A 17,274-nucleotide genomic window follows, 5' to 3' on the forward strand; every position below is an offset into this window, starting at 1 on the left:
AAGAAAACTTCTAGCAGTTTTTAACAATTGACAATTTAGTTTAACATAGAAACAGTAAAAGAATATAGTAAAATGAATATAGTAAAGGAGAGAAATATAGGAAAGAGGTAGAGAAAGAAAATTTCATAATATCTATACTAGTTATCCTATAACTACCTATAATTACTACCTAAAACTGCCTATATTTACCTATAACTACCACTAATAACAACCACCCAACAAAGTTCCAATGCAATCCAGCCCAATCAAAACCAATCCAATCAGTGTTTAATCCAACCCCAATTAGTTCTGTCAACGAAGACTAGCCAAAAAGTTCAAGAAAGAAAAAACCTAACAGCCCAAACCAAAAACCAAAAACTCAAAAGCCAAAAAGCCCTCTAAAGGCTAAAGCCAAAAGCTCTCTCAGTAAGCTCAGGCCCTCCTTTATATTTCAGCAATGAAACACCAACCACCAACCCAATACACTCCCAGTAGCCAACTTCCCCACCACTGCCAAAACCTAAAGGTCAGCAACTGACAGCCAACTGTCAGCAACTGACCCACCTACCAATTGACACTGGTCCCTTTTAAATCCTTTTCCTATCTCACTTCCTGTCTCTATGGTTCCTCCTTCTTATCTCTATGGTTTCTTCTTCCTGTCTCTATGGTTTCTACTTCCTGTCACTTGAGGTGGATAATCCCTACATATCTCTATGGTAAGAGGACTCCAGGTCCCCAGTTAAATTACAAAAAGAATAAAGAATTGCTTTTTACTGTGCTTCCCAAGCCATCACTATGACTCCTGAGTGCACTTACTAACCAGGAAGGGTAGATCTTGTGAAAATGGCCAATCCTAGTTATTTTGACTGGTATAGATAGTTCACTGAAAATTACTAAATTGACCCTCTGACATATCAAATTCATTCCTTCTATAGTGAGCTAGTGCACCAGGTCCTGGTCATCCTTAGACATCCTAATAAAAATAAATTTCTGAACTGCAAAGCCAAAGATCTGACTCCAGTATTTGGTAGCTCTCCCTCCCCACAAAAATGTAGCATTTCTACAAATTCAGCCTAAAGCAGTGATCTACCTTTATCCCTACATTACAGCAGAACTCCCTCAATATGAGGGAGACATAGAACTAGGCAGAGAGAGATCCATCACTAAAAGCATGGTGGTATACCAATATTATCTTTTTCTCAAACTATTATCCCTCCTGCCTTTATCCTGCAAACCAAGTTAACTATGCCCAGCCAGAAGCATTATCTTTAAACATCCAATGCAAACCTTGCTTTTTACCTTATTAACTCCACATTCAGTTCCATCTAAGAGTGGGATAAGGATACGACTGCAGCTGGTTTGGTCCTGAGGGTCTGTATGGCAGGAGAGAACTTGGCACATATCCTGAGAAGGGATGCAAGAAGGCTGCAAGTTTGATACTAGGCCTGTAAAGTCCATTTTGTTGTGGGCTTCAGGGTCAGGATTCACTGCTGTAGACGCCATGAGATTGCTGATGCCAGACCACTTTGCAGTGGGGATGCTAATTCCACTGGAGAGACATCTGGGGAACTGGATACTACCAGAGAGGCAGTGTGATGTAGTAGCTAGGACATTAGGCTTGGAGACGGGAAGTCCTGGGCTTCGGTCCAACCCTTGGACATTCACTAGCTTTGTAACCCTGGTCACTTAAACTCTCTGTGTCTCAGTTTCTGCATGTGTAAAATGAGGGAGTTGGACTCAGTGACCTCATAAGATCCCTTTCAGTTCTAAATCTATACTACATGAACCAGAGGTTATTAGGGCAAGGACATTTGGGACCAGATGATGGAGAAGTATGGTGAATGGGAGAGGGAAGATTGGGAGCCAGTGCAGGGTAGGATAGGGGAGAGATCTGAACAGATATAAGGTTCTACCTACAACATCATCCCTGGAGAAGGTGCAGGCCACAGCAGCACTCCCAAAGGCAACTCTGCACTGCTCATCTGTCCCATAGTAGAGGCCAGGCTCTGCCCGGGGGATTGTTCCTTCCAAGTCAGGCAGATCATTCACACAGCTTGCCTTCCCTGTGCTGGCATAGGTCCCAGCAGACTTTACCTTCCCACTTATCCCAAGGTTCGCCAGGTCAACAGGCCCCCACACATCTCAGGGATGCAAGTCACCAAAACAGGGGCAGATTTACTTCAGGATCCTTATGGACCAGAACTCATTAAATATCAAACCAGAAGGTCCCTCTCCCTCCCACCTGTCTGCCTCTCCCTTGTCTCCTCTCCTCCCCCCACCCCCACTTCATTCACACAACACACCAGGGAGTAATGGAATGGACTCAGTTCTCATTACCTAACAAAGCGCAGAAACTGCTCTCGGCTGCACTCAGACCACGTGAGGCCAATGCTGTTTGGGGTGCCACCAGGGGCCATGATGTGGTCACTGCTGCTACAGCTGTTTTTCTCAGCCCCATCATGATCGATACCAAAGCTGCAGACAAGAACAGGGTAATTAGGGACTATTTGTTCTTTTTTCTAAGGGAAATTGTGTTGTATTTGCCTTCTTTAAAGGTGAACAACATCCTCTTTTCTCCTCCATTCCCATCTAGGACATGTTTTAAGACTAGTTGGAGATGCCAATTTTTCTTTGGTTTTACCATGCTCCAATGAGATATTTCTCCATCACTGAATCTAAAAAGTGTCCAACTTCCTATTCTCCTCATAAACATTCTCCCAAAACTTTCCTAATAAAATGTTTGCTTTCCCTTACTTTCCCTAATCACTGGGCCATGCAGTATATCTTCTCCTACCCAAGTAAAGGGGTTTGGGTACCTGGCAATTTTTTCTATGACCTGCTTCCAAAGTCTATCCAGTCTTAACTCTTTTGCCATATTTCCTTTCTGGAATCATTTCTGGCCTTCTAATAGATTTTACTTCCTGCTACTTCTCCTGCTTTACTAGGGGCTGGAGGAAGGTCACATACCTGTGTCCAATCTCATGAGCAATGGTGACCCCTAGATCAAATCCTGTATCTTCTGTGATGAGGCAGCTCCAGGAGGAGGAACAAGCACCCCCAAGCTGGGTCACCCCCCGTACCTGTTTGTTGCCATCTGCCAGCTCCAGATCAAACCTCCAAAAGAAAGACAGTACATGGGGCTAGGCCAAGAGGCACAGGTAAAGCAAAATGACTGGATAGATGCAAGCAAGAGTACTTGGAAATTTTTCAAACTTTTTCACTCCCCAAATTATTGCTACTGAAGCTTGTTTGAGTTGTGGTTAAAAGAGTAGGAGTGGGACCTAGGAAAAGCAGTCCCGTGCCAGATTTTTGACTCTCCAGGACATCCAGAATAGGGAACTCAGGTACCTTGTGATGTAGAGGACCAAGTCAGCATGGTGTGGATGGGTGTCATCTGGGGGATTGATTCTCTGGCTCCACTCACAAACGCTGAGCAGTGAGGAGGTGAGATTGGCAGTAATATTCAGATGAGCCTGAGGGAAGGAGTAGAAAGAAAGGAGGCCCTCTAAAGAATAGCCTCTGAAGCCAGCACATCTGGGCCACTGGCTAAGGGGTAGGCAGGAGGAGAAAGGGGATTTTCCCTGAATTCAATCTACTTCCTACCTCTGGCTCAGTCAGGATGATCATTTTTATCAGGTGAACTCGGAACTGGGCTCCTAGGGAAACATCTCTCAGTAGCTCTGCTCCCTATTAAGAAGTAAAGCAGCAGAGAGATGGAAGGAGTCAGTAGTAAAGAAACCCTGCCCTGATCAAAATCAGTCAGTTAACAAGTGTTCATTAAGAACCTCTTATGTACCAGAGCAGTAAAGTGCCAAAAATACATGTAAAAAAAAATAAAACGATCCCTGATCATAAGAAATTTTACATTCTAATGGAGGAAACAAGTAGCATATGTAAATATATATATATGCATATATATATTGCATAAATATAAAGTTAACAAATACATACATAAATATATATGTATACACACACAGTAGTTTAATCTAGGTACTATGAAAGGGAGTGTTGAAAGCTATCCAACAGCTCCAGGAATCTGATAAGGACAGCTTAGGTGAGAAAGGAGGAAGAGGGAATGTTGAAAGCTATCCAACAGCTCCAGGAATCTGATAAGGACAGCTTAGGTGAGAAAGGAGGAAGAGGGAGACCTCCTGTCTGTTGGCTCATGATTTCTCCAGCTGACAGGGAGCATGGAGTTTATTTATACAGATTTCAAGACTCATTTCACACAAAGAACACCAAGAAGCTTTGCAGTTGTGCAGAAATTACAAATTATATCATGTTAAAATACAAAGGAGCCGCTGTGTGACCCTGGGCAAGTCACTTGACCCCCATTGCCTACCCTTACCAATCTTCCACCTATAAGTCAATGCACAGAAGTTAAGGGTTTAAAATTAAAAAAAAAAATACAAAGGAGCCTCAGTGGCTTCAAGGTAAAGATAGGCCCAGAATAGAACAAGGTCCAAGGCTGAATTTTAGCCACCTTATTATCAGGAAGCTAATTCTGGTAATAGTTAAAGATATCCTAATAAATTGAATTTTATACTTTTCTTGGGAGCAAAGCACCTGCTTGATGAGGTCTTGTCTAATTTTTGTCCAGTTCTTGACCTTGGCTGTCTGGGAACAGATTCAGCTTAATTTTCTGCTTTTCTGTCTTGGAGGGAAACTGTTAACCTCTTAACTGCGGGTTTGATAAGAACTTAAAGTTTCCAATAAAACTATAATGTTTTCCAATAAGAAAAGGTATGGATCATAAAAGGAATCAAAGAGAGGAGTTTCAGATTTTTATCTTACATAGCCCATCCTGTCTGGCTCTGATTTGCATAGTAGGTCAAACCACAGCCTTGCTAGAATGCATTAATCTTTTGATGGGGTTCAGATAAAAATATCTGTTAGAGACTCTGTTTCTCTCAATGGCTTCCAACAAGGGAGGATACTAGTTGTTGGGGACTCAGGAAAAGCTTTATCCAGATGGCAGTGTATGAGCTACATCTTAAAGGAAGAGAGGATTCATATAACAATTATTATTAATAGAAATAATTAATAAAAAGTAGAAAAGTGAAGCATTTGCAACTTGGTGAGCTGAATCAGGAGACCTGAGCCTTAAGTCTGCTTTGTACTTATTAAGGGATCCTAGGCAAATCACCTAGAACCATGGCATGTAACAGCTAGAAGGGACTTTGGAGATTTTGCAGTTCATCACTCTTATTTTATAGAAGTAGAAATGGACAGCTAGGTGGCACAATGGATAGAGTGCAGGGCTTGGAATCAGGAAGATTTGAATTCAAATCAAGTTTCAGACACTACTAGCTATGTGACCTGGACAGGTCACGTAACCTTGTTTGCATTGTTTTTTCATCTGTAAAATCAGCTGGAGAAAGAAATAGCAAATCATTCCAGTATCTTTGCAAAAAAAATCCCAAATGGGGTAGCAAAGAGTCAGACACTACTGAAACAAATGAACGACAACAGAAACTAAGAAGCAACCTTTGTATACTACTGGCTGAGCCTTTATAAGATGAGATTTAAAATACCTGCCACTCTCATCTGAGCAGATTTTGGCTTAAACAATATAATAGAGATATGCAAAAGAATTGGGAAAGTGAAAAAGCCATAGAAATATGAAATATTATTGTACATCTTTCATTTGTTTTTGGATAGGACCTATGATTCCTTGGGATGTAGAATCCCAGACCAGGACTTGCTCTGTTAATTCAGATCAGCATGTGCTTAGCAACTTCTACTTGCCTAGGGCCACATGGCCAACTTATGTCAAAGGACATCAGTTATATGCATTGTTCCATAAAATCATGAATGAGTTGAGGAGAGTAAATCTCTATAGAGGATAAATCCAACTCACCACATTTCAGAATGTAAGAAATGGATGACTAGTCAATGATAAGTCAGGTAAATGGTTAGAGGGATAGACAGGACAACTCTCTCCCATAGTTACAAGGACAGCATTTAATTCTAAGGACTTGTTCAGCATTTCTCTGAAGTGTTTTCCACCAAAAGTCTTTTGAAGATAAATATTAAAGCACTGTATAATAGGAGTTGTTAGAATATTTCAAAGACAATGTGATCTAGGGCCCTGCTTTGGAAATCACTCACAATATTGAGGTTGGTGAGGATATATCGCTCTGTGTCTTCCTTGTGATGCTCATAGACATCATGGCCCACCACAACCAGTAGCTCCAGGTGTTTGACACTTCCTAGGGCCCTTTTGGAGATCCGAGCAGAAAGTCGGCGAGCTGCAGAGTGCCAGAGAATGTGAGCAAGAAAGAGCAAGAAGATAAATCAGAGTATTTTTCCCTCATAAAGATAGAGTCCCTCAAAGTCCCAAAGTTAGGAAAAAGGGTTTTTGTTTCCCCCACTTTCAATGATGCTACCCAGATCCAAAGTACCCTATAGGGCTTATTGACTTGGAATTGAGTAGGTGATGGGAAATTTGCAGATCACTCTATAAAAAGGGCAAGGTAAACCAAGGGACTCTCTTTGATCCAGTAGTGATTGTATCTGATCCCACAATAGGATTATGAACCATCTCTGCCCAGCCAGGTAGTGTTGTGGACCTGGACAAGTGAACTCCTCTCTCTGTACCTACTCTGAGAACTCTGAGTCTCTAGGTTACATATGTAAGAGAGGTCTGAATAAAAGGGACTACCCTAATTAGGCTCGTGAAAGACTCCATCAGAAGTTGGCAATACTAGAAGGATCCCTTTAGGGGTCCTTTCTTCTGCTGCTGTCAAAGACACCATCATCCTTCCAGTCACCCAGACTTGCAATCTGGGTGTCATTCTCAATTCCTCCCTCATTCTCTCTCTCTACCATAGTCAATCAGTTATTGAGACCTGTTTATTCTTCCTTTGAAACATTTCTCATATACTTCCCTCTTTCTCTTCTGATAATGACAATGCATCCTGGTACAGGTCCTCCTCACCTCAGGTCTGGACTATTTTAATAGTCCCCTGCATGCTTTCCCTGACTCAAATCTTTTCCCATTGAGTCTGTCTTCCAATTAGCTGTCAAAGTGTTTTGGCAGGTTTCGGGTCAGATCATGTTAAGTATGTTAATGGAAGAAAATAGAGGAGAATACTTAAGGGTTTTGCAGCAGGGGTGGAGAGGGGGTGGTCTGGGCCAAAAATTTCATCAGTATACCTATTCCTACTATGGAAACTTCCCCTACCAATATAATTTTTCTGTAATTTAAAGTCCTTTTTTTTAAACCCTTGCTTTCTATCTTAAAATCAATACTAAGTATTAGTTCCAAGGCAGAAGAACAGTAACAGCTAGGCAATGGGGGTTAAGTGACATGCCCAGGGTCACATAGCAAGGAAGTCTCTGAAGTTAGATTTGAACCCAAAACCTCCAGTCTCTAGGCCGGGCTGTTGATCCTTTGAACCACCTAGAAATCCCCAACTTAAAGTCTTAAAGAGTTGCCTGCAACCCAGAGAAGTTAATAAGTGTCAGGGGCAAATGAATATTAATAAATGTTAAAAAAAAAAAAAACACTATTTCCTGGCTCTGACTTCTCTTTTGCATTAGAATGGATATAAAGTATTGATTCCAAGACTGAAGATAAGGTTTTGTTTTGTTTTGTTTTGTTTTAAATAAAGAATGCTTGGAAGTTAAAAAAAAAAAAGTGTCGGGGGCAGAACTAGACCTAGGCCCTTTTGACTCCCAAATCAGTCTCTAATACCTATACCATGGTATGAAACCACTTGGGAATTCTTTATGCAGTCTTCTGAAAAAGACCCCCTTCTCATGTTGGACTTTGTTATTTAATCTATTAGTGCTATGGTGGTAGAGATTTCAGACCAGCAAGGAAAGAAAGATTGTGCCAGAATACATGTTGAATGGAGTGGCCAGCCTTTCCTTGCCCTTCAAACTACCTTGAATTAACAATCCCTATTCCACCCAAGGCCTGAACTGGACTTGTTCACATTTGTCTTGAATTCTAATCTCTAAAACCTGAGGCCACTTTGAAATAAGCATTGTTTCTTCTTGGGTTCAAAGCCTTCCTCTGCTTACTCTATCTAATTGAAAGACAACTTTTATTTTTATTTTTTATTTATTTATTTATTTTTTAATTTTAAACCCTTAACTTCTGTGTATTGACGTATAGGTGGAAGAGTGGTAAGGGTAGGCAATGGGGGTCAAGTGACTTGCCCAGGGTCACATGGCTGGGAAGTGTCTGAGGTCAGATTTGAACCTAGGACCTCCAGTCTCTAGGCCTGACTCTCAATCCACTGAGCTACCCAGCTGCCCCTATTTTTATTTTTTAATATCTTTAATGTCTTTGAATCAGGTATAAGACAAAAAAGAGGTCAGGGTTAGGAAATTGGGGTTAAGTGACTTGCCCAGGGTCACACAGCTAGGAAGTGTGTCAAAAACAAGTCTAAAACAAGATTTGAACCCAGGTCCTCCTGACTCTCTATCCATGGTGCTACCTAGTTGCCCCTAAGGCAACACCTTATACAGGAAGAGTTTCTTGATTCCTGTAGCTACTAGGCTTCTCCCCACCAAAAAAAAAAAAAAAAAAAAAAAAAAAAAAAAAAAAAGTTCACCTCATTTATTTTGTATATATTTATCTATATATTGTCTCACCAGATAGAAATAATCTCCTTGAAGTCAAAAACTGTCATTTTTGTCTTTGTATTCCTAGTGCCTACCCTAGTGCTAGCCACATAGTAGTTGCTCAATAATGCTTATTGGTTGATTAATCTAGGTTTGCTAGTATAATCCAATTAGCTAAGGTTTTATCTAGTTACATTTATGGTGATGTTGCTTACTGGTTTGGAGGGAATAGGACTGGATATAATTTCCTCTGAGATATTAGGGCTTAGAGTGAATAGTGTTAAGTGGATGACCCAGTAGGCTGCACCATCTAGGGAGAAATATTTCCCCTACCTCTCAGTACATTCCCTCAGAAGTCTTCATCCTAGAAGAAAAATGACTCTGCCTGGGATTCACAGGTATTTCAAATGATTCCCAAAAGTCTCAAATGACTATGGGAAGTTTTATAAAACTTATATACTTTATATAAGGTGCTTTGCCACATAACTTTCCTAGACGATATCCTTCTGCCTGAGGAAGGAGGCTGGTACCTTGTGAGGCCCCTGCTGCCCTCTGAGTAGCCTTATGAATAAGGTGGGGCTGGGCATGACAGCAGTCTGGCAACAGGTTCCAGTGCTCACTCTTCAGAGGTTGAATGTAAAGTTGTTCACCCTTCACTCTGACTTCCCCATGCTGATAAAAAGAAAAAAAGAGGGTGGGAGCAAAGAAAGAGGGGCCTTTATAAATCATTCCTCTCTTGAGGCAAGCGACTTCATTTTAGAATTATTCTTCATGTTAGCACAGATGGAACAAATTTTATGCTTAGATTTCCTCCCCACACTTCTGTTTGCAAGTCTTTTAATTATGTATTCTACCTTGTAGGGTCCTTCTCATAATGATGAATTCAGCCATAAGATAATGTAAATCTATATCTGCAAATCACTTATTCTGTTTTTTCTGTCTATGTATACTTTGTACTCAGCAAGTCTGCATTTTAGAGGGACTACCCTTGTTTCATTTTCCTCTCTTTAAACTCTGTGTAGTGAAAAGAACCTACTTGGGTTACAGAAGAATATAACAATAAGGGCTTTTCAATGACTTGTATCCAAACTTTGAGTGGATCTTTCTACCCTGATCTCCCTCTCCTACCCCAGGATTATCCCAGATAACTGCAATCCTGCTACAATGCTATTAGTGACCCCGCTACCCATAGAAGATATTCACTGAGTATATGTCTGACAGGGAATATGGATTAACACTAATTCACCTGCTTTCGCTTTTTCTTTCCTCTTATGAACACAAATGCATATTTGAAAGGTGTTTGAGGATGCCAGTTTTTATTCCTATCAAGCTAACTGGCCTATTGAGGGCCTGAAACCCATGGCTTTGACCTTAGTAAGATTATATTCTGAGCTCACAAACAACCATCTTCCAAATACAGTTCTTCAAAACTTTGCCTAATCACCCTTTGAGGTCAACAATATTTAGGCCTTAGAAGATTAGTGTGGAAGCCCCAAGGTAAAATCTTTTACTAGCTTAATGCTGTATAAAAGTCAGAAAAGACTCTCAGCCTTGGTACATAGTCCCAAACCCGTCACGGAAATGTATCAGAATCAAAGAATCTTTGAAATGGAAAAATATCTTTAAAATTATTTAGAGTCTGACCCTCTCATTTTAGAGGTGAGAAAACTGAATCCAAGAGAGGGAAAGCAAATTGGATAACACCACAGACCTGCTTAGAGGCACAACATAATACAGTGAAAAAAACACTATATTTGAAATCAGAAGACTTGGGTTTGAAAACCAACTTAACTACTTACTACCTGTGTGCCCCTGGGCAAGTGACTTAACAGAAGTTAAGGGTCTCATTTTCCTCATCTATAAATTGAGGGAATTGGACAATATAAGTTATAGAGGCAAGAAACTGGAAAATGAGGGGATGCCCTTCAATTGAGGAATGACTGAACAAATTGTGGTATCTTTTGGTGATGGAATACTATTGTGCTCAAAGGAATAATGAACTGGAAGAATTCCATGTGAACTGAAACAACCTCCAGGAATTGATGCAAAGTGAAAGGAGCAGAGCCAGAAGAACATTGTACACAGAGACTGATACACTGTGGTAAAATCAAATGTAATGGACTTCTCTACCAGCAGCAATGCAATGATCCAGGACAATTCTGAGGGACTTATGAGAAAGAACACTATCCACATTCAGAGAAAGAACTGTGGGAGTAGAAACAGAAGAAAAACAACTGCTTGAACACATGGGTTGATGGGGATATGATTTAGGATGTAGACTCTAAACGACCACCCCAGTGGAACTATCAGTAATATAGAAATAGGTCTTGATCAGTGACACAGTGGAAATGCGTGTTGGCTGCATGGGGGAGGTTTTGAGGGGAAGAGAAAGAATATGAACCATATAACCATGGAAAATTTTTCTAAAAAATAAAAAAAATTTTTTTTAATTAAAAAAAATCAAGAGATTCGTGAAAAAAAAAAAAAGATGGGCTATAAGGTCCTTTCTAGCTCTAAATCTGTGAATCTAAGAGCCTAAATCTCTTGACTACTATCTTCACCAACTTGGGAACTGGATATTTTTTTAAAGATATATTCAATAATAGAATTGGGGGAAAAGTAATGGTATACATTTTCACAGAACCTTCTTCCCATTCTTGTACTTTGTGTTCTAGTGGCTGTCACCCTCAACATCCCTCCCACCCTACCTCTCACCTACATCATTCTACCTAGCTACTTACTATATAATACTAATGAGATGAAGCCTTAAATAATTAAGATATTCACTCACCAACTGCCCAGCACAGTAAGTGATTTTAGCAGTTGCCCTAGAGGGCAGCAAGATCTTGCCTCCTGTAAAGCAGTTGTCTGGATATTGTCTCAGCAGCCAGAGAGAGGAGTTAATTACCCATCTGCTAGTAAAAGATGGGATCAGTAGGCTGAACTCTTCAGGAAACTCGAAAACATAGAGTTCTCCCAGGGCCTGGAAGGAGCAGCGCTGGGTCTTACAATGCATCCTGGAGATCTGGTGGTCTTCACAAAGGCAGCTGAGCTGAAGCACATCAAACTCTAGGGCTGAAGAAAACAAGATGGCCAGTGTGTATTTTAGAAAATCCTAGCTTAGCATTTCTACAGTTCTTTCCATATGAGAAAATGGGCAAAACTGAATTCCTTCCATTAATTTATTTGACAGGAAGAGCCTTCAAGGGATTACCTCCACCTTTCAAATTATCATCCTTTCTCCACTAATCTATGAGCTACTGACCATACCTGTGTAGAGTCCCAATTTAGTGCTCTCTTTTTCCTCTAATTATCTGATATTATATTTCTCTTTGTACATGTATTTTCCCCGGCCTCTGGCCTCTACCACTGAATTGAATATAAACTCCTTCAGGGCAGAGACTGTCATTCTTTATCTTTGTATCCCCAAAGCCTAACAGTGCCAAGCATATCCACTAATACCCCTAAAGATCTTTGATTTAGTCAGCAGTGCAAATTCCCAGTGTGGAGTCATCTAGTCAGATAAAAACACTTAAGACTTAGTGGGTAGGAAGCAGCTAGGTAGCACAGTGGATAGAGTGACAGGTCCGGAGTTAGGAGAACCTAGGTTCAAATCTGATATTAGACCTTTCATAACTGTGTGTTCCTGGGCAAGTCACATAAACCCAATTGCTTAGACTTTGATCTTCTGTCTTAGAATTGATACTAAGACAGAAGGAAAGGGTTAAAAAAAAAAAAAGAATTATTGGGTGAGCCCTGAGTCAATATAAGTGATATATTTGCCTAGGATCACATAGCTAGTATACCATAGAAGTCAGATTTGAACAAGGTCTTTTGTTGTTTATTGTGATTTAGTTGTTTCAGTTGTATCTTACTCTCCATGACCCAATTTGGAGTTTTCTTGGCAAAGATACTAGAGGGGTTTTCCATTTTCTTCTCCAGCTCATTTTACAGATGAGGAAACTAAGGCAAACAGGGTTAAGTGACTTGCCCACAGTCAAACAACTAGTAAGTATCTGAGGCCAGATTTGAACTCAGGAATAAAAGTCTTCCTAACTTCAGGCCAGGCATTCTATCTACTGCACCACCAAGCTGCCCTTGAACAAGGTCTTGCTGACTCTAAACCCAGCACTCCATCTACTATGCTATAATGCCTCTTGAACTTTGAACATTGTAAGTGCTGAATAAATGTACGCAGGCTTTAATTGAATATAAATTATGTGGAGCAAGGCTGCAAATAATAAGTGAGTCCATTTTGATAGTAAAAAGTCCCCTGATTCCCTATTCTTGACTAGGGATTTCATACAATGAGGAACTTTATCATGCTCCTAGACCCCCACTGATATGTGAGGGTGGAAAGTGTTTATACCAATTAAATCTCTTTGGCTAAAAAAGAAATTGAGGCAATGCCATTTATTATCATTTCCATAAAAGGGAATAAAGTCTAAGTTTCTACAAATAGAAATAATCCTTCCTAAATCACAGAATGTTTAAGTTAAAAAGATTTTAGAGAGCATCTATTCTAACGCATTTCTTGTATAGATGAGACAGAAACCTAGAAAAAGGAATTTACTTGCCCAAGCTAGTTAGCAGCAATTTGCTTTGAGATATTTTTTATAAATTCTTTTATAGAAAGTTCTGGAGTCAGACCTCTAGCTCTGTCCTGGAAACTACTCAGACCATGTTTCTATATATTTGTCAGTAAGATAACAGCAAGCATTTAATTAACAGGAAGATACTTGGTTCATGGAAGAGAAAGTAGCTTCCTCCTCACACACACTTCCAAGAAAAAGGTTCTTCCTTGTATCATGGTTCTTAGTCTAAAGTGGGGGATGTAAAAAAAGAAAATCAAAGACATATTGACTTAACAAATTACTAAGTAAGATAAATATAAGTAATGCTTCCCTTATTGAAAAGACATTTCAGAAGAATACCTTCTAGGGTGGAAACAGCACCAAAATAATGGAAAATATTCTCTGGATCCAAAGCCATCAGAAATCTCTGAAAGAGAAAGAAAGGAAGAAGCAACTAGATGTATTTTTCACCTTTGACTAAATGAAAATCAATGATCATAATAACAACATTCCTTCTGAAATAAATTAGCTTCAGTCCCCATTTTCTGAGTTCTAACTTTATGCCATACATTTGATGCCAAAGAATAGCTGTCTTTTTAATTTATAGCTCATAAAGAATTATACAACCATTATCTTATGTGAGCCTCATAACACTCCTAAAGTTGGAACTGGAGTTATTATCCTCATTTTACAGGTAAAGACACTAAGGCTCAGAGAGTTTTAAGAGACTTGAGCTCAGAGAGTTTTAAGAAACTTGCTGATAGTCGTATAGCTGGTAAGCATTAGAGTCCAGGTTGGAATCCATGCCTTCCTGTTTCCTTTGTGTACCAGAATGAAGGTCAATTTTAATCCATATCATCAGATTTTTCAAAGACCAGAGTTTCTAGGCATTAAACTCACCTCCTGGAAAGCTGGAAGCTGGAAAGATCCCAGTAGGAAGAAAGCAGAAGCAAAGATCACCCATGTGCTGACCATGGCCAGAGAAAAGGTAGCTCACACTATGCTGAAGATTTCCCTCTGTATTACTCAAAATCCAGTCTCAGGGAAAAGACAAATTCAGAACTTAAAGCAACTATGTAAGATGCTATATCGTGGGATGGAGAACCTAAGAGGGAAATCTGGTCAATGTCAACCGTGACAGCAACAGCTGGGAGGGAGCTATTAGGCAATGTTTACCCATTAGGAGACTTGCAAGATTAAGAGGTCTGAGATAGTTCATATTATACAACCAAACGAAGAGGAAGAAGTTAGGTAACGGACCATTTCTAAGAGCAAAAAGATTCAGCTTCACAATGGTGATTCTTATGCCACAGGACAGAAGGGATGGAAGTCTGGCTGAACTTTTAGTTCAATGTTTCAATTTTGCTCTGTGGGTCATGTGACTCTCCAGAGTGATTGATATACTTCTTGATATTGTTATTGGATTTGATCCCATTGTTTTGGCATTTCCCCAAAGTTTCATGTAATCATGGTTGCTTGCCTTGACAGAGTGAAGCATGGAAGAATGTGCTGGAAAATGTCAGTCTATGAATGGGATTAAGTCCTTCTCCCTTGGTATTTCAAAAAAACAGGGATGACTCCTCTGGAGCATCCTGAATCTATTAGTTTAACCAAATCAGTGGTCTCCAAAGTAAAGCACATGTATCCTGGGGGTTTGTAAGACAATAAATTGAGGTGCAGGAAGAAACTAACAGAATACATATTTATAATTTTCATGTAAGCAAATAAGAATTAATTTTACTAATACATTTTCATTTAAATTCTACTTTACTAATATTTAATAATTTTAATAGTTTATGAATATTTAATATTTAGCTTAAAGTTTTATTTTTACAAATATTGTGGGTTAACACTGGCTTTTGACTTGGTCTATATGTCAGATCATGTAAGTTCATGTAACATGACTTTTAAGTGCCAACTGAAATTCTGCTTTCTACAGGTAAGTTTTCCCAATCCTTAATTCTAGTCTTCCCTCTCTTAATTATTTCCTATTTCTCCTACATATAGCTTGCTTTGTATATATTTGTTTGCATGTCATCTCCACATTAGATTGTAAGCTCCTTGAGGGCAGGGAATGTCTTTTGCCTCTTTTTGTATCCCCAGTACTTAGCACATTGCTTGGCACTTTGTAGAGGCTTAATAAATGTTTACAGGTTAATTGATTGATGTAACATGTATGGTACACATTTCCTAAGGGAAATGTGGGGATTCTATAACATGGAGGCACTGGCAGTAATACTTTTACCTGTTTCACATGCTTTAAACATATTACAACAATGTTAATGTATACATGCTCAGTTTAAGTGACTTAAGATTCTTGAAAAGAAACAAGATTATACTAATATTGAGAATATAAGCAAACAATGAAATGGCAAAATTAGTCCTGTTTCTAGAACAAGCTTTTTGATAGCCACATTATGAGATTTTAAAAAATTATATGCTAATCATATCTAAAAAGATAGCCCCCTAAAGTCAAAATTATTATGAACATTTCACATGAATGTATTTCCACTATTATTAATGAACCTGATTCTCCATGTATATTGTGCCTTAGCTAATGATAATATTCTGATTTTATTTGTGACATTTAAAAACCAAGGCTTTAAAGCACAAAATGTGTGCCACCCATGAAAACTGTAGAATATTCCAAAATTTGGAAACAGAATTCTATCCCAGAAGTGCACAAGAATTCAACCAGTAGACCACAGGCTAAATAAGGAAAGGGGCTGTCTGCAAAGCCAGCATTAATGCCAGAGAAGGCAAATGGGAGGGCAGCCTCTCAGGGTTACCAGAGTCCTATGAAGGCTATAAACCTCTGTGTCTGGAAACAGTGAGAATGAAAGGCCCATCAGAAAATCCCTGAGAAGTGAGAAAGTCCCAGAGAAGTCACTGAATCTCAGAATGGAGACCTTGAAAGCCCTGGGGAGTAGTAGTGACCAGCATGGCATGGCAATGTTCAGTCTGAGATAGACAAGGTGTCCGGGATCTCCAAGATTCCTGAAATGACATAGAAAGACCTAAAGATCCTGCACTCTGAACTTCAAAGATCCAGAGGAGACTAACTCTGGTAGGTGGAAATTGGCACAGGAACCCAGGAAACCAAGGAATACACCAACTAAAACCAATCACTCCATCCTAAATTGAAAAAAGGGATAGAGTTTGGCCCAGGTACAAAGCCCCAGTTCAGGAATCAAAGCCAGAGAAATGAATAACCAAAGAAGGCATTAGCCAGTATAAATATAGGTCTAGTAGATATGGAGATTCTCCAAAAGGAGTGAATAACTGTAACAGCTCTAAGCAAAGATTCAGAGGGAGAAAATCTGTTCCACAAGAATTATATAAATACTTAGAAGAAATGAAGTGACAAAAATGAATGAAATAAAAGTTCCAGAGGAAAGAATTAGAAGGAGAATAAATAACTTAGGAGAAAACGTGATACATCTTTTTTTTCTTTTTACTCTTACCTTCTGTCTTAGAATCAATATTAAATATTGGTTCTGTGGCAGAAGAACAGTAAGGGTTAGGCAACTGGATTAAGTGACTTGCCCTTGGTTGCACAGCAAGGAAGTATCTGAAGCCACATTTGAACCCAGGACCTCTCATCTCCAAGTCTATCCACTGAGCCACCTAGCTTCCTCTAGAAAGTGATCACTTTTATCCAAATAACAGACTCCCTAAAAACTAGAATAGACTTAACAGAACAATGGCTCTATGAGAAAGCAAGAAACATTAGAATAAAATCAAACACCTGAAAAAATAGAGAAAATGTAATATATCTCATCTCAAAAAAATAACTAGTAAATAGAAAAATCACTGGCCTCTTTGAAAACTTTGATTTTTAAAAAACAAGTTTAGACAGCACATTTCAAAAAACCATAAAGGTCCAAAAAAAGGGGGAAAGACCTTCTTATACAAAAGTATCTTTACCAGCTCTTTTTTTTTTTAATATTTTATTCCACTCTAATTAATGTATTTTTTTTAAACCCTTAACTTCTGTGTATTGGCTCCTAGGTGGAAGAGTGGTAAGGGTGGGCAATGGGGGTCAAGTGACTTGCCCAGGGTCACACAGCTGGGAAGTGGCTGAGGCCGGATTTGAACCTAGGACCTCCCATCTCTAGGCCGGACTTTCAATCCACGGAGCTAC

General features: G+C 39.4%; 1 protein-coding gene across 1 annotated transcript in view; it reads right to left on the reverse strand.

The window, feature by feature from the left end:
* ADAMTS13 (ADAM metallopeptidase with thrombospondin type 1 motif 13) overlaps positions 1–14,105 on the reverse strand; it is a 57,517-nt gene extending 43,412 nt beyond the window's left edge. The window contains exons 1-11 of the mRNA XM_044661295.1: positions 14,031–14,105; positions 13,491–13,557; positions 11,348–11,631; positions 9,087–9,228; positions 6,091–6,230; positions 3,583–3,666; positions 3,328–3,452; positions 2,947–3,093; positions 2,317–2,454; positions 1,897–2,047; positions 1,279–1,383 (exon numbers count right to left, since the gene is read on the reverse strand). Coding sequence (XP_044517230.1) covers positions 1,279–1,383; positions 1,897–2,047; positions 2,317–2,454; positions 2,947–3,093; positions 3,328–3,452; positions 3,583–3,666; positions 6,091–6,230; positions 9,087–9,228; positions 11,348–11,631; positions 13,491–13,557; positions 14,031–14,105 — 1,458 coding nt within the window. The remainder of the gene's footprint in view (positions 1–1,278; positions 1,384–1,896; positions 2,048–2,316; positions 2,455–2,946; positions 3,094–3,327; positions 3,453–3,582; positions 3,667–6,090; positions 6,231–9,086; positions 9,229–11,347; positions 11,632–13,490; positions 13,558–14,030) is intronic.
* Between the last annotated feature and the right edge of the window lie 3,169 nt (positions 14,106–17,274).

This window comes from Gracilinanus agilis, chromosome 2 (assembly GCF_016433145.1).
Source record: "Gracilinanus agilis isolate LMUSP501 chromosome 2, AgileGrace, whole genome shotgun sequence".
NCBI classification, from domain to species: domain Eukaryota; kingdom Metazoa; phylum Chordata; class Mammalia; order Didelphimorphia; family Didelphidae; genus Gracilinanus; species Gracilinanus agilis.